The sequence below is a fragment of the Protopterus annectens genome, chromosome 9.part0, assembly GCF_019279795.1.
Source record: "Protopterus annectens isolate FY-2018-M chromosome 9.part0, PAN1.0, whole genome shotgun sequence".
Taxonomy (NCBI): Eukaryota; Metazoa; Chordata; order Ceratodontiformes; family Protopteridae; genus Protopterus; species Protopterus annectens.
This window is the reverse complement of record NC_056743.1, coordinates 444,634,766-444,660,032: the sequence shown is the minus strand read 5'-3', so window position 1 is coordinate 444,660,032 and position 25,267 is coordinate 444,634,766. Positions and strand designations below refer to the sequence as shown.

General features: G+C 38.4%; 1 protein-coding gene across 2 annotated transcripts in view; it reads right to left on the bottom strand.

Moving 5' to 3' along the window:
- Positions 1-25,267, bottom strand: part of IKBKB (inhibitor of nuclear factor kappa B kinase subunit beta) — a 1,482,168-nt gene that overhangs the window by 220,548 nt on the left and 1,236,353 nt on the right. For both annotated transcript variants that reach the window (XM_044082985.1, XM_044082984.1), the window contains one exon: positions 6,573-6,679. In XM_044082985.1, coding sequence (XP_043938920.1) covers positions 6,573-6,679 — 107 coding nt within the window. The remainder of the gene's footprint in view (positions 1-6,572; positions 6,680-25,267) is intronic.

The window sequence follows — 25,267 nt, the reverse complement described above, 5'->3', positions numbered from 1 at the left end:
TATACAGGAGATATTACAGAAGACAGAAATTTATTCTGAAAGTATAGCTGGGAGTGGGATAAAATGAGAGTGGAATTTAAAAATAGGGTAGAGATAAAAGAAAGGGAGATATGGTTAAGAAATAAGAATTACTTAGAGAAACTGACAAATGTTAAAGTATTGCAAAAAAGGAGGAATCTCATAGAGCAAGAAGAGGAGCAACTGCATAATGCTAAACAGAAAATAAGGGATTACCTCACTAACATGCATAAGTTTAAAAAGACTGCTGTTAAACAACTGTTTTTTTGAGAAAAACTCTAGAGCACAAAAACTTTTAGCACAAAGATGAAGGTAACAGAAAATAGAATGGGCTGTCACCAAGCTTAGGGAGCTTATAACAAGGAAGATAACAAGGGATCCTGTAGAAGTATTAGAAATATTTTGAAAATTCTATGAAAGTCTGTATAAAGCAGAGAAATATGGAAATCAAGAAAAGATACAAATGGAAATATTTATGGAAAAATTAAATATGGCAAGGTTAGAGGTAGAGGAGGCTCAATTACTAATAGGATAGGAGGAGATGAGATAAAAATGATGATATATAACAAATTTACAGGAAAGTCCTCAGGAATAGATGGTATTCCTGTGGAAGTTTGGAAGCTAGGAGAAGAAAAACTGATAAAGATCTGGAAGGTTTTGTTTAACAGTATTTTAACAGTAGAATAAGCAACATCATGGAAGAAAGCAGTAGTAGCTGTAATACCTAAAGAGGGTAAAGACCCATCAGATCCAGCTTCATACAGGCCCATTTCAATACTACATCATGATTATAAAGTGTTTATGTCTATAATGGCTAAAAGAACGCCATAAGTGATGCCAAAATTTATACAAATGGATCAATGTGGTTTTGTGCAGGGGAGGCAGACATTTGACAACATTAACAGAACAGTGATGATCCAGATGGAAGCAGAATGTAAGAAAATACCACCATTAAAACAAACTGTACCCAACAGGGTAAAGACTAATAAAAATAAAAATAAAAACACAAAAATCATGAACTGCACCAAACTGTTTAATGAAGAGCTGAAGCTGAAAGCTCCCAAATACTAAGCGCTTTCACCATCAAATGATGGCCTCAGTCTGAAGAAGAAGAAGAGGAAAAGGTAACAGAATGGGAAGAGGCCAAGAATTAATTTGGACTGCAGACTAAAAATTGCCTTCCCTATCAAGGATTGATATCAGATAATAGGCAAGAAAAAGAAATAGGGATATCCTAAGGGAAAGACCAGCTCTAGTAGAGTTTTAGCAGAATCTAGAACAGAATCTGCTGTAAATTTAATTAGTAGGGCATATAAAATATTGCATGATAACTATGGGAAACAATCAAAGGAGGTTAGAAAGGATTTTGAAGAGAGACTGGATAAGTAAAAATGATTGGGAGGATATATGTATGGTTGCCAAGTATGCAAGTCTAGAAGATTTAGCATCATTGCTTGGAAGTGTTTGCATTGGTATTTCTGTACCCCAAACAGACTCAAAAGAATTTTACCTCAAGTAGACACAAAATGTTGGAGGTGTGATGGGGGAAGTACGAGGTAATTGGGAACACATTTTTTTGGAATTGTAATGATCTGGCAGACTTTAAAAATTCCTGGCAGACTACTATATCAGAAATACTGAATGAGCAAATTGCTGTAATAAGGAAATGATTTTTTGAGCTGTAATACAGAATTGGAAGTTTCTAGTCATAATAAGGCCTTGGCTGATTTTAATTCTGGTAGCTGCCAAAAAAGCAAGTACTATAAAATAGAAATCAAAGTCTAAACCAACTGTACTAAAAGTACCGAATATAGTAACAAAAAGAAAAGAACTGAAAGTGGGATATTCAGATAAGGGTAGGAGAAAATTACATTGAAAAATGGAAACTGCTAACAATACATGCAGAATAATGTTTTGGAGGAGGAATGAGGTTTAAGGGAAGGCAGGAACTGAATGAGCTATGTAAGGTTTGGCTGACAATGACTGTCGATATTTAAGTGATGTATAATGCTTGCAACTCAAAATATGTCAATGTGGTTTGTTTTCATGTATATAAACGTATGACTGCCCATGTCGTAAGTGGCAATTCAGTACAGAAATATTATTAAAAACTTAAAATAAAATTAGGTTACTAAAGCAGCCTGTGAAATTAGGTTAGCATATGAAGCCAAGGACCATTACAAATCCTTCCTTAGCTATGTTGAGAAACAAATAAATAACACCTAACCGTGCTTTAAACTCATTCTGACACAATAGGCATTGTGAAAATATTAGCAAACAAATTCAATGCAAATTATACCCCAGAGGCAGCCACTCAAAGTCTAAATAATCCCTGAATCTTGCAACCCCCATCTTCAATAACGAGCATGCACTGATGGTGCTTTCTATGACCAAAAATACTTGTCTGTTTAATAAGCAGTACTAAACAAGCCCTGGTAAAAGTGCAAATTAAAATGTTTAACCTGAGCTTAGCCACAGGCTTTGTCCCTGACGTCTGGCATACAGCAGTAGAGATGTCACTCCACAATGGTGACCCTCCCTCCGACCTTGGTAGTTATAGACCCATCAGCCTGATGAGTCATTTGCAAAGCTATGGAAGATATTATAACTAACCCGATGAGCCATGATATCAAAAATCTCAAAGACTAGACCCACTGTAGATTGTCTTTGTCAAAGGTAGATCCTGTCTAATGAAAGTGGTTAACTTCTTCTAGAAGGTAAAGCAGGCTGTTCACACTGGTCATGAAGTCCACATAGCATAATTCATCCTGGCCAAGGTGTTTGACACTATTCCTCATGTTAGTAAACTACAAGATTTAAAAATAGATCTGTATGTTGTCAGTTAAGATAGCAAATTGGCAAAAGGTAGAATCCTCACAGTGCAGATGGCAAGCTACCTCATCAAAGAGTATGAAGGTAAGTAGTGGTGTTCCAGAGGGCTCAGTGTTGGGACCCCTCCCTTTCTGCATTTATTTTTCTGATCTCCAGACCAATAAAGCAAGAACCTCTGGCTAATAACATTTGTGGACGACTCCAAACTGGGAGTTGTTGCCAAATCCCCCTCTGGTGCACATCACCTTCAGCAAGAAATTACATTTGTAAATACCAGGTGTACTAAAAATGGGCTCAAATTAAATGCAAAAATAAAAGTGTAATATTGTCTCATTTGGTAGACAGTTCCTTCCCCAGCATAAAGTAAAAACAATACCTCATTTTAAAATGAGAATGTTGTTAGGGACCTTGTAACTTGGGTTGATAATTCCGTCTCCTTTGATTATCATGTGATGACAGCAGTCAGCAAGTCCTTGTACATCGCCAAGGGAATATTATCCATATCTAAAGAGGTCATTGTTCTGGAATATTCAGCACTGCTTCGGCCAATTATTGAGCACAATTCCCCTTTAGGAATGTACCTTACTAGACGTATCAAATAAGTCCACACATTTTCCTAAGATGATCAAAGGCCTAACAATCTAACCTACCAGGAAAGACTGAAGCACTGTCCTTCTTAATGACTCCTGATTGGGTGATCTATGCCTTGCCTTCCATGCTATTTTGAACCCAGTTGTCCTAATTCTCCTGTATCACCACAAATCAAACTGTCCTGCTGATACCAAAACCATGACTCTGAATACTCACTAAAAAGACAAATAAAACACAATGAAGAAATAGATTCAGCAGGCAGCACTTCCCCATGGCTGGAACAAACTCTCTCCTGTTAATTAAACAGTGGGATGCACTATCAGCCTTGAAATGGGACCTGGATGACTAGATGGGTACTTGTAAATTCACCTTGGGCTTGACCAGCTATTACCTCCCTAAAGAGGGAGTATAGTCTACTGGTGGGTACTAGCAAGACGTAAATGGTTGCAAAAAACAATTTCCTTATATTTCCTATGAAGCACAATGTCCAACTCTTGCACGGCCTCCAGAACTGCACACAGTACTCAAGGTTTCACCTGGTCAGGTCTTGGAAGAGCAAATACCTTACCACCTAGTTTCTGCATACTGTCCACAGGATACTACAGATCAATATTATGTTTACTGCAGCTAGTGCCTCTCACTCTGCTCCCAGTGCTCAAATCGCGTTGTCATGATCGCTCATTAGGTCTGTTGCCATCAGTCTCCAACCCCAGCTGAAATTTTATAACAGGACTGTTCTGTCTCAAGTGCAGCATTTGTCAGCAATCAACTTAAACTCCCATCTTTTTGATCATTTGATCAGCATTTCCACTTATTTCCTCAGACTCCTTCTCCTCATCCTTCAATATCTTAGTCATCTTTGACATCACTGGAAAGACTGATCATCTTATTTATTGCTTTAAATATGTCTAAAACAAATATTCTGAAATGTAATCAACCCAAGGCTGCACTGAGCTCTCCAGCCATTTTCACAAGTCCGTAATCAGCCCAAAACAGATACTGACCTCTCTAGCCATTTTTACTAGTCACTTTTCTTATTTCTGAAACTTTCCAACTCGCCACAGCCCTCTGTGTCCTACATTTCAACCAAGAAGCAATCCATTTTATCTGGCTTGGTCATATCTGCAACCCTAGCAATAGTCCTAGTAACATCCAGCCACAGCATGTCTGGAAAAACACAAATCACTTCTGAACTTCCAATAACCTACTGAATTTAAAACAGGTAAACAACATGGATGTTTCCTATCTTTTTAAACGAATAAACTTTATTTTACAAACTAAAATACAACAAAAGCCTAGTTGTCACAGCAAATCTTTCCCATATATAACAGCACTGAAGTTGTAATGTGCTTAAATACTGAAGAAAAGCTGCTGACTTCACTTTGGGAGGCTTGGTCAAGAAATGAGGGTGTGACTGCACCTCCTTGGTTTTCCCACACATCCATTATTGCAATTGTTCTGAATCCTGGCCTTTAGCAGGGTTTGAAGAATGATTCACCCACCCAAGCTTGCCCCCCATGACAGGTATATCCATCCTCCCCGTAAGTTCTTTCTGAATGCCAAGCCTCTAGCAAAACACAGTTTGCCTGGGCCATAGTCACGACTTTATCTTTTTGTTCAACTAGGCTGGTAATATATATATATATATATATATATATATATATATATATATATATATAGTTCCCCTTCAGAAGGTCGAACGGCTGAAATCTCGAAATGCATATGGCTGAAGCCATATGTTCGAATTTCAGAAGCTCGACCTTCTGAAAGGGAAATAAAAAAAAAAAAAAACAAAAAAAAAAAACAACAACAAAACATAAAACTATGTTTCCCCCTGCACCCCCCACCCCCTGCTACTTATTTATTCCAACCTCCGAGATTGCACTACAGCGTAGAAAGGGAAATCTCCCGTTCCGCGCTGTATGCCAATCCCCATTCAGACAGTCGAGCTTCTGAAATTTTGAGCATATGGTGGTCCCGACCATATGCATTTCGAGATTTCAGCCGTTCGACCTTCTAAAGGGGAACCATATATATACACACACACGCACACATACATACATACATGTATACGTGTATGTTTGTGTGACCAAGACTTTTTGGTTACATATATAACCAAAGTGTCTTGGTCAAACAGCTCACACACCTTCGGAAACCAGTACAACAACGAGAATGGAGACAGAAATTAGGGCTTTTGTTCCACTTTAATAAAGTGTGATGAAAGCGCTAATTTCTGTCTCCATTCCCGTTGTTACACTGGTTTCTGATGGTGTGTGACTTTTTGGTTACAAGTCTTATTTATTTTGGTTTCAGTGGTTCTGTTCTGAAAATATATACATATGTATGTATGTACATGTACACGTATACACACACACACACACACACACACCTGAGGTTCTAGTATTTTTTGTAACATGACAGCAACACAGTGACAATGACTTCTTATTCCAAATTTGCAGTAATGGGTTTTTATAATTAGATGTTTTGCACATGATACATAATTTGTACATTTGCTTTTGCTGAACAATATGCCAATTACTACATGTCTCTTTCTCAAGCTCATATGCCTTGTTGGGCTGATATACAAGAATTCCAGGCACAGAAGGAAAAGTTTATGGTGGTCTATGCTTTGGGCTATAGCTGGCACAGTGGTTTTAGTTTGGATGGCTGAGGCCTGGTGACTTTATGCACTTAACAAAAGCATTTCCCTTCAGTAAGTGCTAGAAAGAACTCTAGTAGGTAGCAGCAGTAGGAAGGAACTGAAATTACAATGGTGATCGTACTCCTTAATCTATATGTGAGAGCACATGCATGGGTAATGGGTATGTAAAGCTAACCCAATCAGCTGGTTAGATTTCTTTTACACTGTGTGCAAATCATGGATACCCCTTATTAGGATGTGTTTCAGAAAATTCCAAAAGACCGACCTGCCAATACACAGACAGAAACCAGCAGAATAAAAATTAAATCACTGCCTTTAGTCTCAAACTTTTACACTAAATATAAGAATCGCAAACAGGATCTAACAAAAAAGCACAGCCACTGCATTTATCTTAGAAAACAAATGTGTACAATGCTACCTGGCAAAACCCTTTTAGTACAAAATGTAATACAATACTGCATCTACTCACAGAGACTCAAAGACTTCATGTCGCCGTACCCCTGTGTTCTTCTGAAGATCTACAATATCTGTCTGAAACTGCATCATTGCTTCTTCCAGGCTGGCAACCTCTGCAGCCTGAAACAGAACATAATTTGTTAGCTGCTTTACCACTTCCTTCATATTTGTGAATTTTCATATTAAGACTTAAAAGCACATGATTAATGTTTATATTGTCATACATTCTCTTTATATAGATCTGCTTCAAGTTTTATTATGTGTAGCATTTCTGTAATGGCTAATGAGATTTAAATTAAGTAAAATGGAAAAATAACACTGAAGTGTAATTGTGCAACTAACACAAAAGAATGTGTTTGAATACAAGGATCACAGATGCAGTATGATTCACACTAGATGACAGTTAACTGCAAGTGCGCATCTACCCATCTGGATGGTCAGACTTCCAAATCTTTGGATATCCCCATGGTAGGACAGATCTCCTCCTTATGCAGTGGAAATCAGTAGAATGCCAGAAAGAAAAGAATACGCTGTACCACCTTTAGCTCTTCATATGTAAGACAGAAGTATCACTGAGTGTGCCTCTTGACCTGAATGCGTGAAACAGTACTAAAATGTCCCAGCAAACAAAATCTTCTCTGCCAAGGCTGGGAGGGGGGAGGCAGAGTGACAAAATGAGTCAACAATTGTGTCTTTCAGCTTTTCCCGGTTAGGGGTCACCACAGCGGAACTCCGGTCCGCTAATGATTGGCAGCTGATTTTTACGTGCCGAGTTGCCAGCCCTGACGCACAACCTTCAACGAAGGTGCGCCCATTCACGCATGTCTCCACACAGAAGACGCTCCAGCTGAGAGTTGAACCGCACAGCGTCTTACTGTGAGGCGACAATGCTACCGCACCACCACCACCGCTAATTCCAGATATCCAGGATATTAGTGGTTATAGTGGGTAGGCACCTACATTGCAACAACAATCCTTTTTTCAAATACTGTTAAAAGACAAATTGCTTACACAACTGTACTATTTATCATATGGATCACTACTGCCACAATATTCAACGTGGACAGAAAGAGTACTATTCTGTTCACAAATCTAAACTAGAAAAATCAACAAACCCTCAAGACTGCAGCAACATCTGCTTTTCTCCTCTAATGTACAATGTTTATTAAATGTATGACTGGAAGTCCATGTGGCTGCGTCACAGATATTTTGGGTTGACACATTCCTGAAAAAAAGTCTGCTGTTATAGCCACTGCAAACTTGTGAGCTACCAAACATAAATATTTCATTATTTACCATCTGTTGATTAACATCTTTCAGTGATTGATTGAGTCATTTATTTATTTGCGTTTGTTTACCGGGATGGTCAACTGTGCCAAAATTAGCCCATTTTCAGTGGAGGCTCGGGGAGAAAAGCTCTACAATAAATGAACAGTAGCACCAATCATGTAAATGCAAATACTGAAACATTAGTTTAAACTATGTACAGGAGGTAGTTTCTCATAAAGAGTATGGTAGTATAAGAGTTGCAAACAGTTGAATGAGCTGGATTATAATCAGGGACATTATGAGGTTACTATGCAGAGGAAGGACATTAGGAAGAGTTGATAGAGATTGCTATGTGGCACTGCTTAGTATAGCTGAGTACATCTTTGGGGATAGACTCTTACATAGCATGTTGTTCATTCTTGCTTAGGAGACATTATAAACTTGCATGAAGCAGAGTGAAAAGAAAATCAGATGAAGTCAAAGGCTAAATGATAGAACTTGGAGAGAGATTATACAGAAAAGTATTTCATGAGGGTGTTGGGTATTGTCGAGTGTTGGGGAGTGTAAGTTTGGCACAAGTGCAGGGCCATGGAGAGGAGAGGTGTTGTTTCAGGGATTGTTTAAAGAGGGCTGGATTACTGGTAGTCCCGAGAGAGGGTATTCCATAGCTTGGTGACAGTGAAGGAGTAAAGGGTTTTCAACACTCAGGAGCATTTGACTTTTTGACCCAAGTGGTCGATTTGGGTGGTACTGCGTGAGTAGGGAAGAAAGGGCAGCGCCGTTCGATGGTTTGAATATCAGTTTATGTGCAGTGGTTAGCTGTAGCTATGTAAGATAGTGTAGGAGCTCTAGCTAGTTTAGTAGGATTAGTGAGGTACAGTGGTGGGATGAATACTTTGCATTGGTCACGAATTTTGCAATTTTATTATAGCACGAGTCAAGTTTGGATTTAAAGGAAGACTGGATATTGGTGCGAGGGGCACTGTATAGTAGTTAGGGTAGCAGAAAGGAAGTGGCCAAGGCTAGTTTAGTGGAGAGGTTGAAAAAGTATTTGTGCATGTAGAGTGTGCCAAATTTTTTGGTGTGTTTTTGGATGTTACTGTGAATATGGAGGTCAAAGGTTAGGTTTTCGTCAGTGATGAGTCCTAATAGTTTTGTGTTTGGGACAACCTCAGTGATAGTGCTGTTCTGGGAGAAGGTAGTGAATATGTCCTCGTTCAGTGGGGTGTTTTCTTAGGGGTAAATAGCATGAGTTTATTTTTTTTAGGGGGGGGGTTTAGGGTAGGTGATTCTGGTCATCCAAGTTTCAGTGGTGATGAGGGCAGATTGAGTGAGTTGTTGCAGTTGTGAAGCAGAGTCGGCGGTGCAGATGATGGTTGAGTCATCAGAGAACTGGATGACCACACCTTGACTGAAGGTACAGTGAAAGTTTATGATGAAGCTACTGAACAAAAGAGGCCCAGGTACAGTTCCTTGAGGCACGCCCGTGGTTGTATTGAGGAATGGGAGAAAGATTGCTACCATTTAGTTGATTGTTGCTGATCTGTGAGATAGTTAGAGAAACATTTTAGGGTAAAAGGAGGAATACCTAAGTGAGACAGTTTGGTGAGAAGAAGGGGGTGGGAGATGGTATCGAAGGCCTTAGGGAGATCTAAGAAGAGAGAAGAGACCATTTTTCCTGCATCTCTGGCACAGTTGACCGTGTCCTAGAAGGACAGAAGAGCTGTGGTGGTACTGTGACCAGCCCTAAAGCCATGTTGGGTGGGAGAGAGGATTTGGTTGTTTAATATGTGATTTTGTTTACTGAGAATGTTAGGACTTGGCAGTAAGATTAGTTATCCCGTCGCATGTTTTAGCTATGGAATGTTCAAACAACAATGACTCACCCGATCTGGTGCAGAACAATATGTCTATTAAAGAAGTATTCACTACAAATGAAATATTGTCATTCCATGCCAAGTCCATATGGAGAATATGGTTGCCACTCACTGCCTTCTTTCACACTTCTTGCTTTCAGTTTCATCTTTCATTATATTAGGTAGTCAAGTCCTGTCATGTGGAGAGTATTCCTTTTTATTAATCCTTTATTAGGAATAACAGATCCCCCTCTACAGTTGAGCAAGGATGCAGGACTGTATCCTATTTTCACGATACTGACCTCTGAATATAAATAGGGCACAGAGACATCTGGCATTACTTATAACTTAAATAAGAAATATGATCCAAGGCAGTGAAAAGCCAGAGGTAGTCTCCAAAAGACGTTTATTTAAACACAAAACAAACCTTTCTCCAAATCCTTCTCAAGCGCTTTCGCTCAGTGCAATACTGAGCTTTATCAAGATAACAATATAAAACAAAATGGTCTTATTTAAATGGGTGCATAAAGATCATGTGATTCATTAATTGAAATGAATCAAATTTAGTTAATTGATAGCTAATTTTAAAAGTCCAATACTAAACAGCACAAGGTTATATAAAATTCATAAAATCCCAATAAATACACTTTCATAAATATCATTTAAAAATCACGTAATATATGTAAATAAATAAATAAATAATGAATGATATTGTGTGTGTTGTTTCATAAAACCACTTTTATAATTATTAACTGGTGTGTCACTGTTAGTGTGCAAAAGACATATAAAATACATAAAATGCAACAATAAGCAATGAAAGTAATCAAATGATACTGCATTAATAATAATTCTCTATACAAAGAATGAATAATAAATAAGCTGATGTGGATAATATTAATTTCTTACTAAATATTATAACTTAGCCCTTCTTAATTTTAAAACACTACTTAAATTCATATAATCATTTAATCCTGGCCACTTAGCAGCATCTAAACTTAGCTGCCATATAAGCTCCCTATATTCCAATTTGGTCTCCCAGTCACCCCCTCTCTTGTCAGGTGTTATCTGGTCTAAAACAATAAACTTAATTTCCATATCGGGGCAGGACAAAGAATGTTTATAAAAAGCATTAGTTTCTTTTTTCTTAGAAATATCGTAAAAGCGTTCGTAAATTCTTCTCCTTAAAGTCCTTTCTGTTTTCCCTATATAGAAACTTAGACATTTTGTGCAAAAGCCTAAATATACAACATATTTTGCACTGCAATTGAAATATCCGTTTGACCAACATAGATATTTTCTGGATGGAATGTATATGCTATTGTCATTCAAAATAGCAGGACATTGTTTACACATTCCACATTTGTAGGTTCCTTTCTTAGATCTACTGCCAGTGGCATCCACCATTTGCTTTCTCTCAAATATTTCTTTCATATTAGTATCCCTGTGTCTGACAAATTTGGGTTTTTTTGGGACCTTTGTTAATAGTTCTTCATGTAGTGTAAGAACCGGCCAGTATCTTAATATTGTTTCCTCTATTTAGTTGGAGTTGCTAAAAAATGTATGTATATAACTAATTTGTTCTAATTCTTGGGCATTCTTGTGCAAGTTACCCACTTGTGGTGTCATACACCCTAATAAGGGTGGATATTTTTCTTCCCTGTGTGCAGAAATTTCAGTAACTAAGTTAACTAATTTAGCAGGGTGACCTCTTTCACAGAACCTCTCTTTCAAAAAGTTTACCTCATTTAGAAAATAATCCGCAGTACTACACATTCTAGAAGCACGGATTAATTGCCCTTTAATAATTCCTTTCTTTTGATAGAAAGGATGGCTACTACCAAAGTGCAGATAAGAATTAGAGTATGTAGGCTTCCTGTATACTCTTGAAGCAAACTTGCTGTTGGTAACATCTTTAACTAAAGTCACATCCAAATAGTTCAAACTATTATTGCTGACTGAATGTGTAAAAGTCAAAAAAGAAGTAGTGGAATTAATGCAGCTAACAAAATTCTGAAAATCCACTTCTGTTCCACACCATAACAAACATATATCATCCAGATACCTGACATAATGTTTAATGTATTTCACCCAATCTGTACCAAATATAAAAGTCTGTTCCCATTTATGCAATACAATGTTCGCATATAAAGAGGCGCAAGAAGCACCCATTGCAACTCCCAATTTTTGTTTGTAAACTTCACCATTGAAACAAATGAAATTATTACTCAACACAATTTCCATAAATTCAACTAATACGTTCACAACATTAGCCTCAAGTTTGGCTTCTTTAACCAAGACCTCATTGAACCAGTCAAGACCTGTTGAGTGTGGTATACTGGGGAATAATTGTACTATGTCAATGGTTACCATTAAAAGATCCGGGTGGTACAAGTGGATTCCTATACCTTTCAGAAAATCCCAAGAATCTTTACATATGTAATTTAAAGATGTAACAAACTTTTTAAGGACATAGTCAATAAATTTCCCTAAGGGTTCTGTAATGCTTCCTTCACCAGAAACTGTTGGTCTAAATTTCAAAGGGTCCAGCCCTTTGTGGGTTTTTGGGATGCCAAAGATTACTGGGACTCTTGGTTTAGCTACAAATAAATAGTTGTATAGCTTTTCGTTAATGGCTCCTTGCAAAAGATGGTCCATCAACAAATAATTGATTTTAGAATAGGCTATATGTAGCTCATTTCTTGATATTAGATCATAATGCTCAGGATCTTGTAGCATATTATAAATGTGTGTGTCGTACTCCATATTGTACATCAAAACTAAACCCCCTCCTTTATCCGGCTTCATTACTCTATACCTCTCTTCTTTTAAAAGTTTGATTATATGTGTTTCATTCAAACTTAAATTCTGGGGATTTGTAGCAGATTTTCTAGTACCAATGGCCCTTAAATCTCTTTCTACCAATTCTCTGAACACCTTGATGGAGGGGTGTATGGGAGGGTTGAAAGTGCTCTTTCTTGAGAGTGTGTCACCTGTACAAGGTTGACCCTTGAAATATAAAGACAAATTCAAATGTCTAACAAACATTTTGAGATCTATTAATTCTGCTTCCAGATTAAATGTTCGTGCTGGTACAAAATGCATACCTCTTGTAAATAAATCAAAATGCTCTTTCCTTATCTCTAGATCAGTAAAATTATAAACAGTAAAATTATTATCCGTGGTCACCGTGTAACTTGTGGAGGTACTGGAAAGCATATCTAAAGGCCCAAACCCTTCTTGGTCAGAATCGGTATAGATATTCTCAATTATTTGTTCCATCTCCTCACTGGAAATCTGGCCCCCCTCCCCCCTGATTTGTCTGGGGGAAATATAAAATCCTGGTGTGAGTTTTTCTTTCCTTCTCTGCTAATCTCTCACTCCTTCTAGGTAGCTCAGCCTGTAAATCAACATTATTGTTACTGTGGGCATTATTATGTTGCATAACAGTATTACTAGTCCATCTAGTCTTAACTGGGAGTGGGTAAGCCATGCCTTCACTATACTCCCTAAGATCCCTTTCTAGTTTGTGGATCTTGCGATTCACAACCTTAACACAAAATTGGTCCACCTCATTGAAAATAGTATCGTAATTACGCTTCACCGAAACAAAATTCTTATCATTCACTAATGTATTATTCAGAACATTTAAATCCTTAAGCAGAGAATCTGCTTTTGCTTCATACTCTGCTATCATAACTTCTAACATCTCAATTTACTTATAACTTTTATACTTATAACTTGCAAAAGACAATCTCAACGACTATCTGATAAAACCTCCATATCACTTTTACCTCCCTTTTTACTTTCTTTTGACAATGTTCTAAATTCAAAGTCCAACTTCTTATCTCTCTTTCTGACTTCTCCAGTATGCATTTCCTGGTAACTGTTGCTTTACAGCATTTAGATTATTTTTAGTTCAACTCTTTTTGCCACCCTTTTTTGAAAGGCCTTGCATCAGTGTAGGCTTTTCTTTTCTCTGAGTTAAGGAGTAAGAATAAGAGTTTGTATTCCTTATCGGACTTTGTAGTCCGATTTCTATCCGAGAAAGACTAATCTGCAGACTTAAGTGTATGATTACCCTGCACTGCTTCTAAATTATGTACAGTAAGTTTCTTGTGCTCTTGGGTAAATAAGTCTTTTTTTTATTTGAGAAAGCAGCATTCTGTCCACTGCATGACATTCTCTGATACAGTTTGTAATGTTACAATAGCTAAACACGCACACACACAAAGCAGGCTTCACTTGTACACTTTGAAAAATATTTAAGATGTTCTTCGTGTTTCACTGTTGCAGTCGGTTCTGTGCCAGGTCCACAAGGGGCCCAGTTTTTAACTGCTGCAGGGACCTTCGGACGCGGCTCCTTCAGATTCTGACCAGGCTTCTGTATCTAATTTCTTCTTCTTCCTCAGCATAGCCTTTAGCTATCCCTCCTGTTTTGGACATTGTAGATGATTTTTTTCTGAGGCTAATTTGAATCCTGATTCCCTGACTCATTTTTTTTTATTTAAAACCCTTCTGCGGATCCTGAAACTATTTCTCAGTATATACTTCTGCTACTGTCTGTGTAAGGCTTTTAAATTGCCAGTTTTCCTGCTTGAGGATAGGAGGAAGGACTGATTGGATGTTTGCTATTGACTGAACAGGTTAACAAGCATAGCTTACATTGTTTTTTGGATGCTTTTTGATGGGCTGCTGCCTCTGCTGCTGTTACTTACTGTTATTAGGGAGACATGCCTGGCCGTGAACAAAGTTTGCAACAGGTTAAGGCTAAATTATTATTGCCCCCTGTTCAACAAGATGATCTTTTTGGATCTAAGGCTGAGGAAGTTATTAAAAGATGTGTAAAGATTTCTGCAAGTTCAGCCTCCAAGATTTTCCGACAATGGACTGCTTCTTCTTCTAGAAGGAAGAGAAGAATCCCAATCCCAAAGAAAGCAACAACAACTCTCTCTCGGTTGGGGCTTCAGGACCCCCTTCCCCCCTTCGCCTCCTCGGAGAAAAACTGTCTCTTTTTACAGAAATTGGACTCATATTACCCAGGACAGATGGGTTGCCTGGCAGCTACTGTAGACTCTAGGGTCAGGGATCCAGATTTATTCCTATTTGGACGACTGCCTTATTCAGGACAGCAAAAAGATCTTCTGCTTCAACATCTGGACTTTGTTCAAATATTCTGATTCCGATCCCCTGCCCTGAAGGAGTTCTCTGGGTGGGTCCAGGGCATGCATTCAAATGAAGGAAACCTTCTTCCTAACCCTCTTCCTCCAAAATCCTAACCACGGACACACGGACACCTATGATTATGCTTGGGAGCACTAGACAACAATTGCCAGCAGGAATCTGGAACAAAGACACATCTCACTGCACATCAAATCTGAAGGAAATGTTGGCAGTTCAACTGCAACAGTGAAACACTAAGAACATAGTACAGTTGTGTACACCTACCATAAATGTCTACATTTATGGTAGGTGTACACAACTGTACTGTCCTGTAATTTGGCACAAATTTTACAGACTTCATACTTGTAGTCAGCTTGAGTTTTAAAACAAAGCTCACAATTACTGTACTTAACCAGGAATGGATTTTTAATTAAATTTTAAAGGCAAAATTGTTAGTCATTAATATTTCAATAGTAACATTAGAAGCAGTAGTAGTAACAGCTGCCTGCCAGTTTGAAAAGTTTGCAGTAGAAATTAGCTGTTGTTAACCGAGTATGAAACAAACTGACAGTAATACAAAACCCCTTTAAGGAGATCAGAATAATCCACCATCAAATATATAAATGTTATTAATGATTCAAATAAATGTACATATAATATAAATAGAGTATCCAATAACTGTGTATGGAGAAGGATGTACTAAAACCTATTCACAGTTTAAAATTACCTATACTGGCTTATTGCACAGCGATAGACAATATACATATAAAACTATTACCAGGGTTAGGCTCCAAAATTTCTTACTATACTACTGCCATCAGTAAAGAATTAAATTTACATAAAAATGTACACCATAATGTCTTTTCAGTAAAAGCAATGTCTTTCAGCTTTTCCTGTTTAGGGGTCGCCACAGCGGATCACCGGTCCACAGACTGACTTGGCAGTAGTATTTTTACTGTCGCCAGCCCAATGCCCAACCTTTGTAGAAGGCATACACATACCTCCCCTGCTCGTCTTTAAAACTCACTCGACCGCAGGGAGGATATGCAGACTCCACATAGAAGGCACTTCAGCCAGAGAATCTAACCAGAGAACCTCTTGCTGTGCAGCGATAATGCTAACAGCTGCATCATCGTGGCCATTATAATGTGTCTTCAGTACACAGTCCTAGTTATAACTATGTCATACATTACAGAGTTATTAATTCTACCAGAATTTCTGACAGTCTTACACTCTTGTCTTTCTTGTGCACTTTATGCTAGGATGCAAGACACATTTTTAGCATCTTGAAGAATAAGTGCAACCACTCATGTTCACAAAGAGAAACCTACATAATTTATTGTACAGATATTCACAGAGTTTTAGAACTTTACATTTTCAAGCAGGGAATTTTGTAGTCTTGGATGAAAAAGAAGGGGACAGTGATTTGGTACTTGAGTTAAAAGAATTTCATTTTGCATCAGTGACTGGACATGTTTTGTTGAATCCGTCAGAGCCTTTAAGCATTAAATGTGGGGATAACGAATTATGAAGTTACTGATGATTTACACTATATAGTATTATGGGATTGTTAAAAATACTGTCTGATGAAGTACATGGCACAAAAGTGTTCATCTTTTACAGCTTTGGATTAATAAAGAATTTATTTTTATTGCTATTTTACTATTGTGAATTTTACTATATAGTTTTACAGCTACAACACAGACATGGTCACAAAAATGATTTATCATGGAGCTTTCCTTTCCCCATATTAATAAACACTGTGTACAGCCCCTTACAGGGATTGAATATGACATTGCCTGTGTAAGATCTTTAGAGTAGCACAAGTCATAAATACCAGTAGCATTTCTGTCATATCACACACTTTCTGAATCCTGCAGACAAGTTTCATGTACATAGAACTCTAGAGTAATAAGCCAAGAGCACATATACAAGGCCAGTAACAATAACTTAAAAACTTCCAATGATCACAACTGTGCTCCATGTTTATGAATACCACTTATTTATTTATTCTTTGTTGACCAGGTTTTCTTAACTAGGTTGGCAGCCTCTTTTTACAAGAGACCTGAGGTAGTATTTATACTATTTGGGGAAATTTGTCCAGGGCATCATAGAACTAGCTCTACCCTCGGTGTTGTGAGTGGGACCCATTCTGCATGAGCACTTCCTGTTTCCATTCCAGGGGCAGAGGTGGCCCAGAGAAACAGGGAGGCAGATGGAGAAGGAAGGTGATGAGAGAAAAGGAGGAAAAAGCCAATATCAAGACCGGAAAATGCATGTAGAATTCTAGGGAGATGTTTCAAAGAAATCTGTTTGATGGATATGAGTCAGCAAATGATAGCTGTATAATTACAACTCTCCAGTTAGGAGGGTTGTGGGATGATTACATAAAGAAATGGTGATGCAGAGTGAGCCAGAAAATGAAGGAGACTTTTCCTGGGGGACATTATGGAGAAAATAAAAAAGGAGGTTGCAGAGACAATCCTGAAGAATACTGGTAGGATGGAAAGGAAGGAAGCAGAAGAAAATGAAAAACAGGAGTATGTGGTAAGGATTACTATTAAAGAAGACAAAGAAATGGTCATGTATGAAGTGTGGGATGATTTAATAGCACCTTTGGGTGTAAAAGCACATGAGGTAAGACCATTTATTCTTATATTAACAGACATTTTATAATACATTTGAAACAGTTTTTTTTTAAATGGAAAATTGTTTTTGAGCATATAAAAAAAGAAAGACTGTAAGCCACAGAATTTTCATGTGATAAAAACATTTAACAGGGAAACAAAAAGAAAATTCATGCACACTTTTGAACAGAGGTGGAAAGAGACTTTGAAAGGACACTAGAAAATGTTATGTAAAGAAGTACTAGACATTGCAAATGTTTTTGATAAAAAAGGGTTTATGGACTGCCAGAAGGGAATGTAATCCATCCATCAAGCCACAACCCCTTTTTCCCATTTTTGCACATGGGGTCAGGGTGTCACTTCAACAGTGACAACTGCCTAGAATCAAGATTTACACTGCCAGGTGGCTAGCCTGCCGCGGTATTTCATCTGCATCACATACACACTTACACCAATGGCCAATTTAGAGTGTCCAATCTACCTACTGCATGCCTTTCTAATGTAGTTGAAAACTGGAGCACCTAGAGGAAAGAGGAAATCCATGCGAACACAGGGAGAATATGCAGACTTCTCACAGAAGGAATCCCAGCCAAGAACCGAAGCTGGGAACCTCTTGATGAGAGGTAACAACACTATCCACTGCACTAGTCTGCTGCCTGGATGGGATGGGATTGTAATATTGTGTTAAAAGTAGAAAGAGAAAAACATTATACATACAGCACTCATGATAAATATGGAGGGGAATAAGAGTGTTGAAAAATTATGGGGACAAGCCAAAACACTTTTTTTTGTGGGAAAGAAAGACATTTGATAAGTAACTGTGATTAAAGAAAATGTTATATTTGTGGGGAAGTGGGACATGATGCAGAAAAATTAATTGAAATGTTATAAATGTAACAAAACTGGACATTTATGGATGGACTGTAAAAATGAAAATAACAGTAAGGAAAATGAAAGAGAAAAAATTTTACAAGTAGTAAAAATAGAAGAAAAAATAGAAAATAATACAGAGGACATAGAAGGCTCTGACATAAGTGACGAAGAAGGCATAAAAATTGGGAGATAGTAAAAGAAGAAAGAACTCTATTAGTAAAAGGGTAAAAGACAAAAAAATTAAAAGGACAAGTACAAAAGAAAAAAATGAACAAAAATTGATGAAAAAGAATATATACAGCTAATGGTTGCGGGTTGGTATAATGGTTAAGGTGGTTCATTCACAGACACATGGTACAGTGTTTGATTCTCATCCTTCACAGGGACACTGGCTAGGCTTACACTGGCCCGTTAAGGCAGCTAAGCCCAGTAATTAGCTTTGAACTTATGAAACCAAGAAACTAAGGAAAAGGGAAAATGAAATGTTTACAGTGCTTTCTGTAATAATATTTAGAATACAGTAAGAAAAATAGGGAATTTGGAGTGGTGTAATACATGTGATGTAGATGTAATTATATTAGAAGACACACGGTTTTTAACAAAAAAGATTACAGACAGAAACGATGGGGAGGATAGATAATCTGAAATTTGGGAAATGAGAAATGCTCTGGAATAGTTGTATTCTGTAGAAATACAGTAGTAACTTAAGTAAAAATGGGAAGATTAACCATTCTAGATTTAAAATGGAAAGATCAAGTATATAGAATTATAACATTATATGCTTATATTAATTGTGCCTTCTGTGGAAGGATGGGCACCGGGCTGGCAACTCAACACCATAAAACTCCACTGCCAATCATGAGCGGACAGGTGATCCGCTGTGGTGATCCCCAACCGGGAAAAAGCTGAAAGAAGAAGAAAATGATGCTTATAGGTTCATAGGTTGATACTAGGCTATCTGCCCTAGGGCATTTACAAGCCTAGCCAGAGTGTGTTTGGCTTTCGCCACCCTTCTTAGATTAGTTGACTGTGTCTCTGTATAGTAGGTTACAGAAGATAGCCCATTTAAGGTTAGTTTACCGTACCTCTGTCTAGCAGTGACACAGAAGAGATCCCAGGGGTAAATTTATGATCTCCCATCCAAACGTCAAGATTCTTCTTGAAGAGGGTCATTGAGGGGCTCTGTCTGACATGGATTGGGATTTTGTTCCAGAGTGAGGGGAGCCCTCTGGGATATGAATCTGTCCCTCCAGCATGTTCTGTTTATTTCTGTGCTGAGGTTTAAGTCACTGGAGCATGTAGTTCTCATGGATTTGGATTTCTTGAGGTGGAGCATGTCCATTAATTCTGGGTTGGACATGGCTTTATACGTCAGGCACAGATCGCCTCTGAGTAGGCGGTAAGCAACTGAGTAGAGCTGGAGTTTCTTTAGCCTAACTGTGTAGGGCATCTGTTTGAGTCCCTTGATCCTCTTGGTGAGGTACTTTTGGGGTCTTTCTAGTTGTAGCAGGTGTCGGGTAAGGTACATCCCAAATGGGGCATTGTATTCAATTATGGGCCTGATGAGTGATGAGTAGAGAGGCACAATGACCTCTCTTGATCTAGATGTGAACCCCTTCGTGATAAGGTGGGCTATATAGAATGTCTTTCTAACCACTTTGGCAATGTGATTGTCAAAGGAGAGATTGCAATCTACTTGGGTCCCCAAATCCCTAATTACTTCTTCCGTACTTAATGGATTACCACCTATGTGGTAATTTGTGGGCACTTTGTTTTTCCCAAAGGGAATGACTCTGCACTTTTTGGCATTTAGCTTTAGACCATGGCTCTGGCACCAGTTATCCGTCTCTATGAGACCTTTTTGGAGGATGCTTGTGTCAGCCGGCGAACTGATTATGGCCCCCTGTTTGCAGTCATCTGCAAACTTTGTCAGCCATAGTCCTCCTGTGTTAGCCTGTACCTCAGAGAAATATATACCGAACAAGAGAGGTCCCAGGACTGAGCCTTGTGGGACGCCACGTGTAACTGGTTTAGAGTCTGACATGGCACCTGCAATTCTGACCATGTGGGTTCTATCCCTAAGCCAGTTTGCAACCCATCTTGTGACATAGGGGTTGATATTTAAGCTGGTGAGCTTATTTATGATGCCCGAGTGGGGTATTGTGTCGAAGGCTTTTGCAAGGTCAAGGTAGGCTGTGTGAACTACCTTCCCTTCATCTATGGCCTTGGTGACTGTTTCAAAGAAAATGACCAGGTTCAAGAGGCAAGATCTGCCCTTAACAAAGCCGAATTGGGTAGGATCCAGTGTTTGGAGGTTCCTAATGTCTTTGTTTATGAGTTCCATGATGATACGCTCCATAGCTTTGCAGACCAGGCTAGTTAGACTTATAGGGCGATAGTTTCCGGGGTCCGTTGTGGCACCACCTTTATGGAGTGGGACTACTGTTGCAGTACGCCATTCTTTGGGTACATATCCTGTTGTAAGGCTGAGACTGAACAGTGATTTTACGTGAGGGTTATATTAATTGTAAAGAAAGGGAAAGTTTATTTCATCAGATTTTAGACTATATAGGGATAAGTATGAATATTAACACAACAGGAGACTTTGTCATTTAAGAGACAAGCATACAAAGAAAGGAAATGAAATAAGAAAAAAATGTTAAAAGTTATAAGATGTGATAAGTTAAAACTCTTGGACAAAAAATCATGGACTTATAAAAGGGGTTACGTATGGAACTGAAATAGATTATTTTTTAATATTAGAAGGTTTAGTTATAGAAGGGGAGGAAGTTGAAATAGGATTTGCTGATCATCTTGCAATATGACTACAGATAAAAGAAAATAAGGAATAAATTAAAAGAGGCAAAGAAAAAAGGATAAACGAGAAAGCATGGAATGAAGAAAAGGTATTAGTAGTACAATTATGGAAAGATCATACTACTAAGAGAATATTTTATAAAAAAATAAATATATGATCAAATACGGATATTATAATAATAAAAGTAAAGAAAATGTTAAATGAATAGATAAAAAGTAATTTTATGCCATATGGGTTCTATGAAATGAAAGAATAAATTAAATTATGTTTAATGGTAAATGAATTTTAGCAATAATAAGTAAAATAAGAAGGTGGTTATGGAAAGGTGGTCTAATAGGGATGAAAATTTTGTTATTATAAGGAAAATTATGAATGTGTGCATATTTGTAAATAAAAATATGTTGTAAATAAGAGTTTATATATATATATATATATATATATATATATATATATATATATATATATATATATATATTTATTCCATACACTTGGTCGAATTTCATTTGGTCGAAAATGATTCCAGGCATTGCACTTCACTGAAAGCTCACTTGGTCAAAGTTCATTTGGTCGAAAATGGAATATAACCCCTGCCCCACTGCAGTGCAATCCTGGAGTGAGAAAATTAAATAAGGGTGTGTGTGGGGGCACAGCCCCCCACAAAGGGGGTGTGTGGGGTGCATAGCCCCCCACATAATTTTAATGTATTCACTGTTATAAGAAGGTATATCCATTAGAAATGCATTGATATATATATATATATATATATATATATATATATATATATATATATATATATATATTTAGTAAAAACTATTAGCATAATGTGGGGGGCTACACCCCCCCACACCCCCTTATTTAATATTCTCACTCCAGGGTTGCACTGCAGTGGGGCAGGGCTATATTCCATTTTTGACCAAATGAACTTCGACCAAGTGAGCTTTCAGTGAAGTGAATTGCCTGGAATCATTTTTGACCAAGTGAATGGAATATATATATATATATATATATATATATATATATATATATATATATATATATATATATATAAATAAAGGGCTCCTACTCTTTTACATCCACATGAGCTAACACCAACTCCAGCAGATGGGGCCTTGGTTTAACATCTCATCTGAAGAATAACACACTCAGGAGTGCAGCACCCCCTTATGATGCACTGCTGTGTCAGTAATCACTCTACCTAGTGTGGGAATAGAACCCATAGCCTTCCACACAAAAGGTAAGTGTGTTATCTGTTGTGCCACTGACATAGCTTTTAATCAGAATGTCCTGATTCTACAGTGAATACAGGCCAGTATTAAACATACGTATATGACTGACAGATGGAAATCCTGCTAACTTTAACAAGTGTAACTCAAATCTTGCAGTTCTATGCGACTTGCAGGCGACAAGGAAGTTTGCACCATATTTGTATCATAAACTTGAGGTATTTATACTTCCCTAGAATGATTACTTAATAAGCATATATTTTAGACAAAATAGTGTGCTGACATTTAAAGACGCTCAAGGATTATTTTAAACTTTTAATCTATGATTTAGTCCTTTGCAATTATGCTGTTTTGTTATACCTATTCAGTGTGTTCTTGCACTACAAGTTGTCATTCAGCCATACATTGTCAGCCTGGGAATGACACAGAAGCCACAGCAGCATTAGTAGGAAAAATTATTAAAGGCAATATTGCAAGATGCCTCTCAACATCTACTTGAACTCACCCAGTTCCTCGAGTTGTAAACCACTGTATTGCTAATTCTGTCAGGACCTGAAATTTAAACAGTAGTTGTCTGATTGCTTGCATGGACTAATTTCAGAATGGTGGGATTATACAAAACACATGCAGGTTTTGGGGGAACCTGCATCTGCTGGGTGGATCTCCATAACACTAATCAATAAGAAAAAAAGTTATGTAGTCACCATAACGTTCCATCTGAATTGTTGCTCTTCATTTGTCCTCAACCTGTGGGTATAGTATAGGCACTGACAATGGTGATGAGCCAGCCACATCCAAGCTACGATACCGAAAATGAGCCCCTCCCTTACCCATAATGCCCCTCTCTCCCTCAGATCAAGTTTGCCTGAAAGCCAAGCACATGATCAAGATAACAGAGACATCACTACTACCACACAATCCACCCCAAATACAGATCAGAGAGAGAAAGGGTGGGAGGCCCCCTCTGCCAGGTTAACTGACTAAGGAAGGGGGAGGGAAGGCTGAAGACAAATGAGGAGCAGCAATTCAGATGGAACGTTATGGTGAGTACACAACTTCCTTATCTGAAATTGTTGTCTTCATTTGATCTTCAACCTGTGGGACAGAGTCCCCCAGCTACTTGCACCCTGGGAGGCCCTAAGGAGGGATATTTCGAAGCACAGCAGAACCAAAGGAGGCTCTGTTCTGGGATAAACTATCCCATTTGTAGTGAGACATGAACCTGTGAGACCTAGCCCATGTAGGCACAGTGCATATCTCATCTACTGGTACACTGGATGAAAAAGCTGATGAAGTAGTGACTGCTCTGATGGAATGTGCTTTTACTGAGGAGGGAAGAGAAACACCATACTTGTCATAAATAAATGTGATACATTTAGCAATCCAGTTGTCGATAGTTACTTTGGAGACAGGAGATCCCAATCTGGCTTTAGAATATGAGACAAACAATTGATTGGACTTTCTGAAAGTTTTGGTTTTATCTAGACAGAAATGGAGCTGCCTATGTACGTCAAGCATAAGCAATTGATATTCCCCTTTGTTCTGGAACTCTGTAAAGAAAACATGAATGTGAATTACCAGATTAATGTTTGTTTCAGAAGCGACCTTGGCCATGAAGGAGGGGTTTGGTCTAACAGAGATGTGGTCCTTATGGAATATGAGGTACAGAGGCTGAATGCAAAGAGCTTGTAACTCTGAAACTTGCTTAGGTGAGGTCAGGCCCACTAGTATAGCAGTCTTCCAAGACAGATATTGTAGAGCCAGCTTTGTAGATGGTTCAAAGGGTGATGACACCAGCGATTGTAGCACAAAAGTTAGGTGCCAAAGGGGAGTAGGATCCTTAACTGGTGGCCGTTAAGAGAAATGTAACTTTCATAAAGGCTTTGCATAATATAGAAGTAGATAAAGATGAGTCTTTAAGTCCTACATGGTAATGGGAAATGGCAACAAGTTTGACTTTAACTGTATTGGAATGGGCACCTTGGTTGAAGATACAGGCCAGGAACTCTACGACTGAAGTTACTGAGGCAGTAAAGGGATTTATACAATGCTGTGATGACCAAATGGAAAACCTCTTCCACTTGCTAGCATAAATCATTTTGGTAGATGACTTGTTAGCAGAAAGCAAAATGTGCTTCAAGGGAGAGGAAAGCCCAGGAACTCTAGCCATCATTGGAACTCAGGGAGCCAAGCCGTGAGCTTCAGGCTTTTCAGATCTGGATGATAACCGCCCCCCTGGATTGGATATCAGATCTAGACAAGGATCCAGAATCCAGGGAGGGCCAACACTGTGAGACCAGAGGAGAGGAACCAAACCTGACAAGGCCAGAAAGGAGCAATGAGGATCATTTAACACCTCAACCTTTTTGCCTTCTGAAGAAATTTCCACATGAAAGTAAGAGGAGGGTAAGCATACAGCAGACCGTGGGGGGGGGGGGGGCAAACATGAACTACAGCATCTCTGGGAAGTCCTCCTTTGGGGGGAATCAGGGCAAAGAACTTGCTGCACTTGGCGTTGGAAGGCTAGGTGAAGAGACTGCAGCAAGGTTAACCCCATTTCTGGAAGATCATGTCCACTACTGACTGTTTCAGAGACCACTCGTGAGGAGACAAGTAAGGTCCTGCTGAGTTTGTCCACTAAAATGTTGGAACTCGCAGGAACGTGCATTGCGATAAGAAAGTGGTCGGAGAAAATCATTCATTCCCACAATCTCATGGCCTCTCAACACAGGGGATATGAGCTGGTTCCTCCCTGCTTGTTGATATACCAGACCACTGACATGTTGTCCGTCTGTATCGTAATCGTTCCTTCGGGGGAGAAATGAATGAGGTGCCTGCAACACCAGAAGCACTGCCTTCATCTCCAGAATGCTGATGTGTAA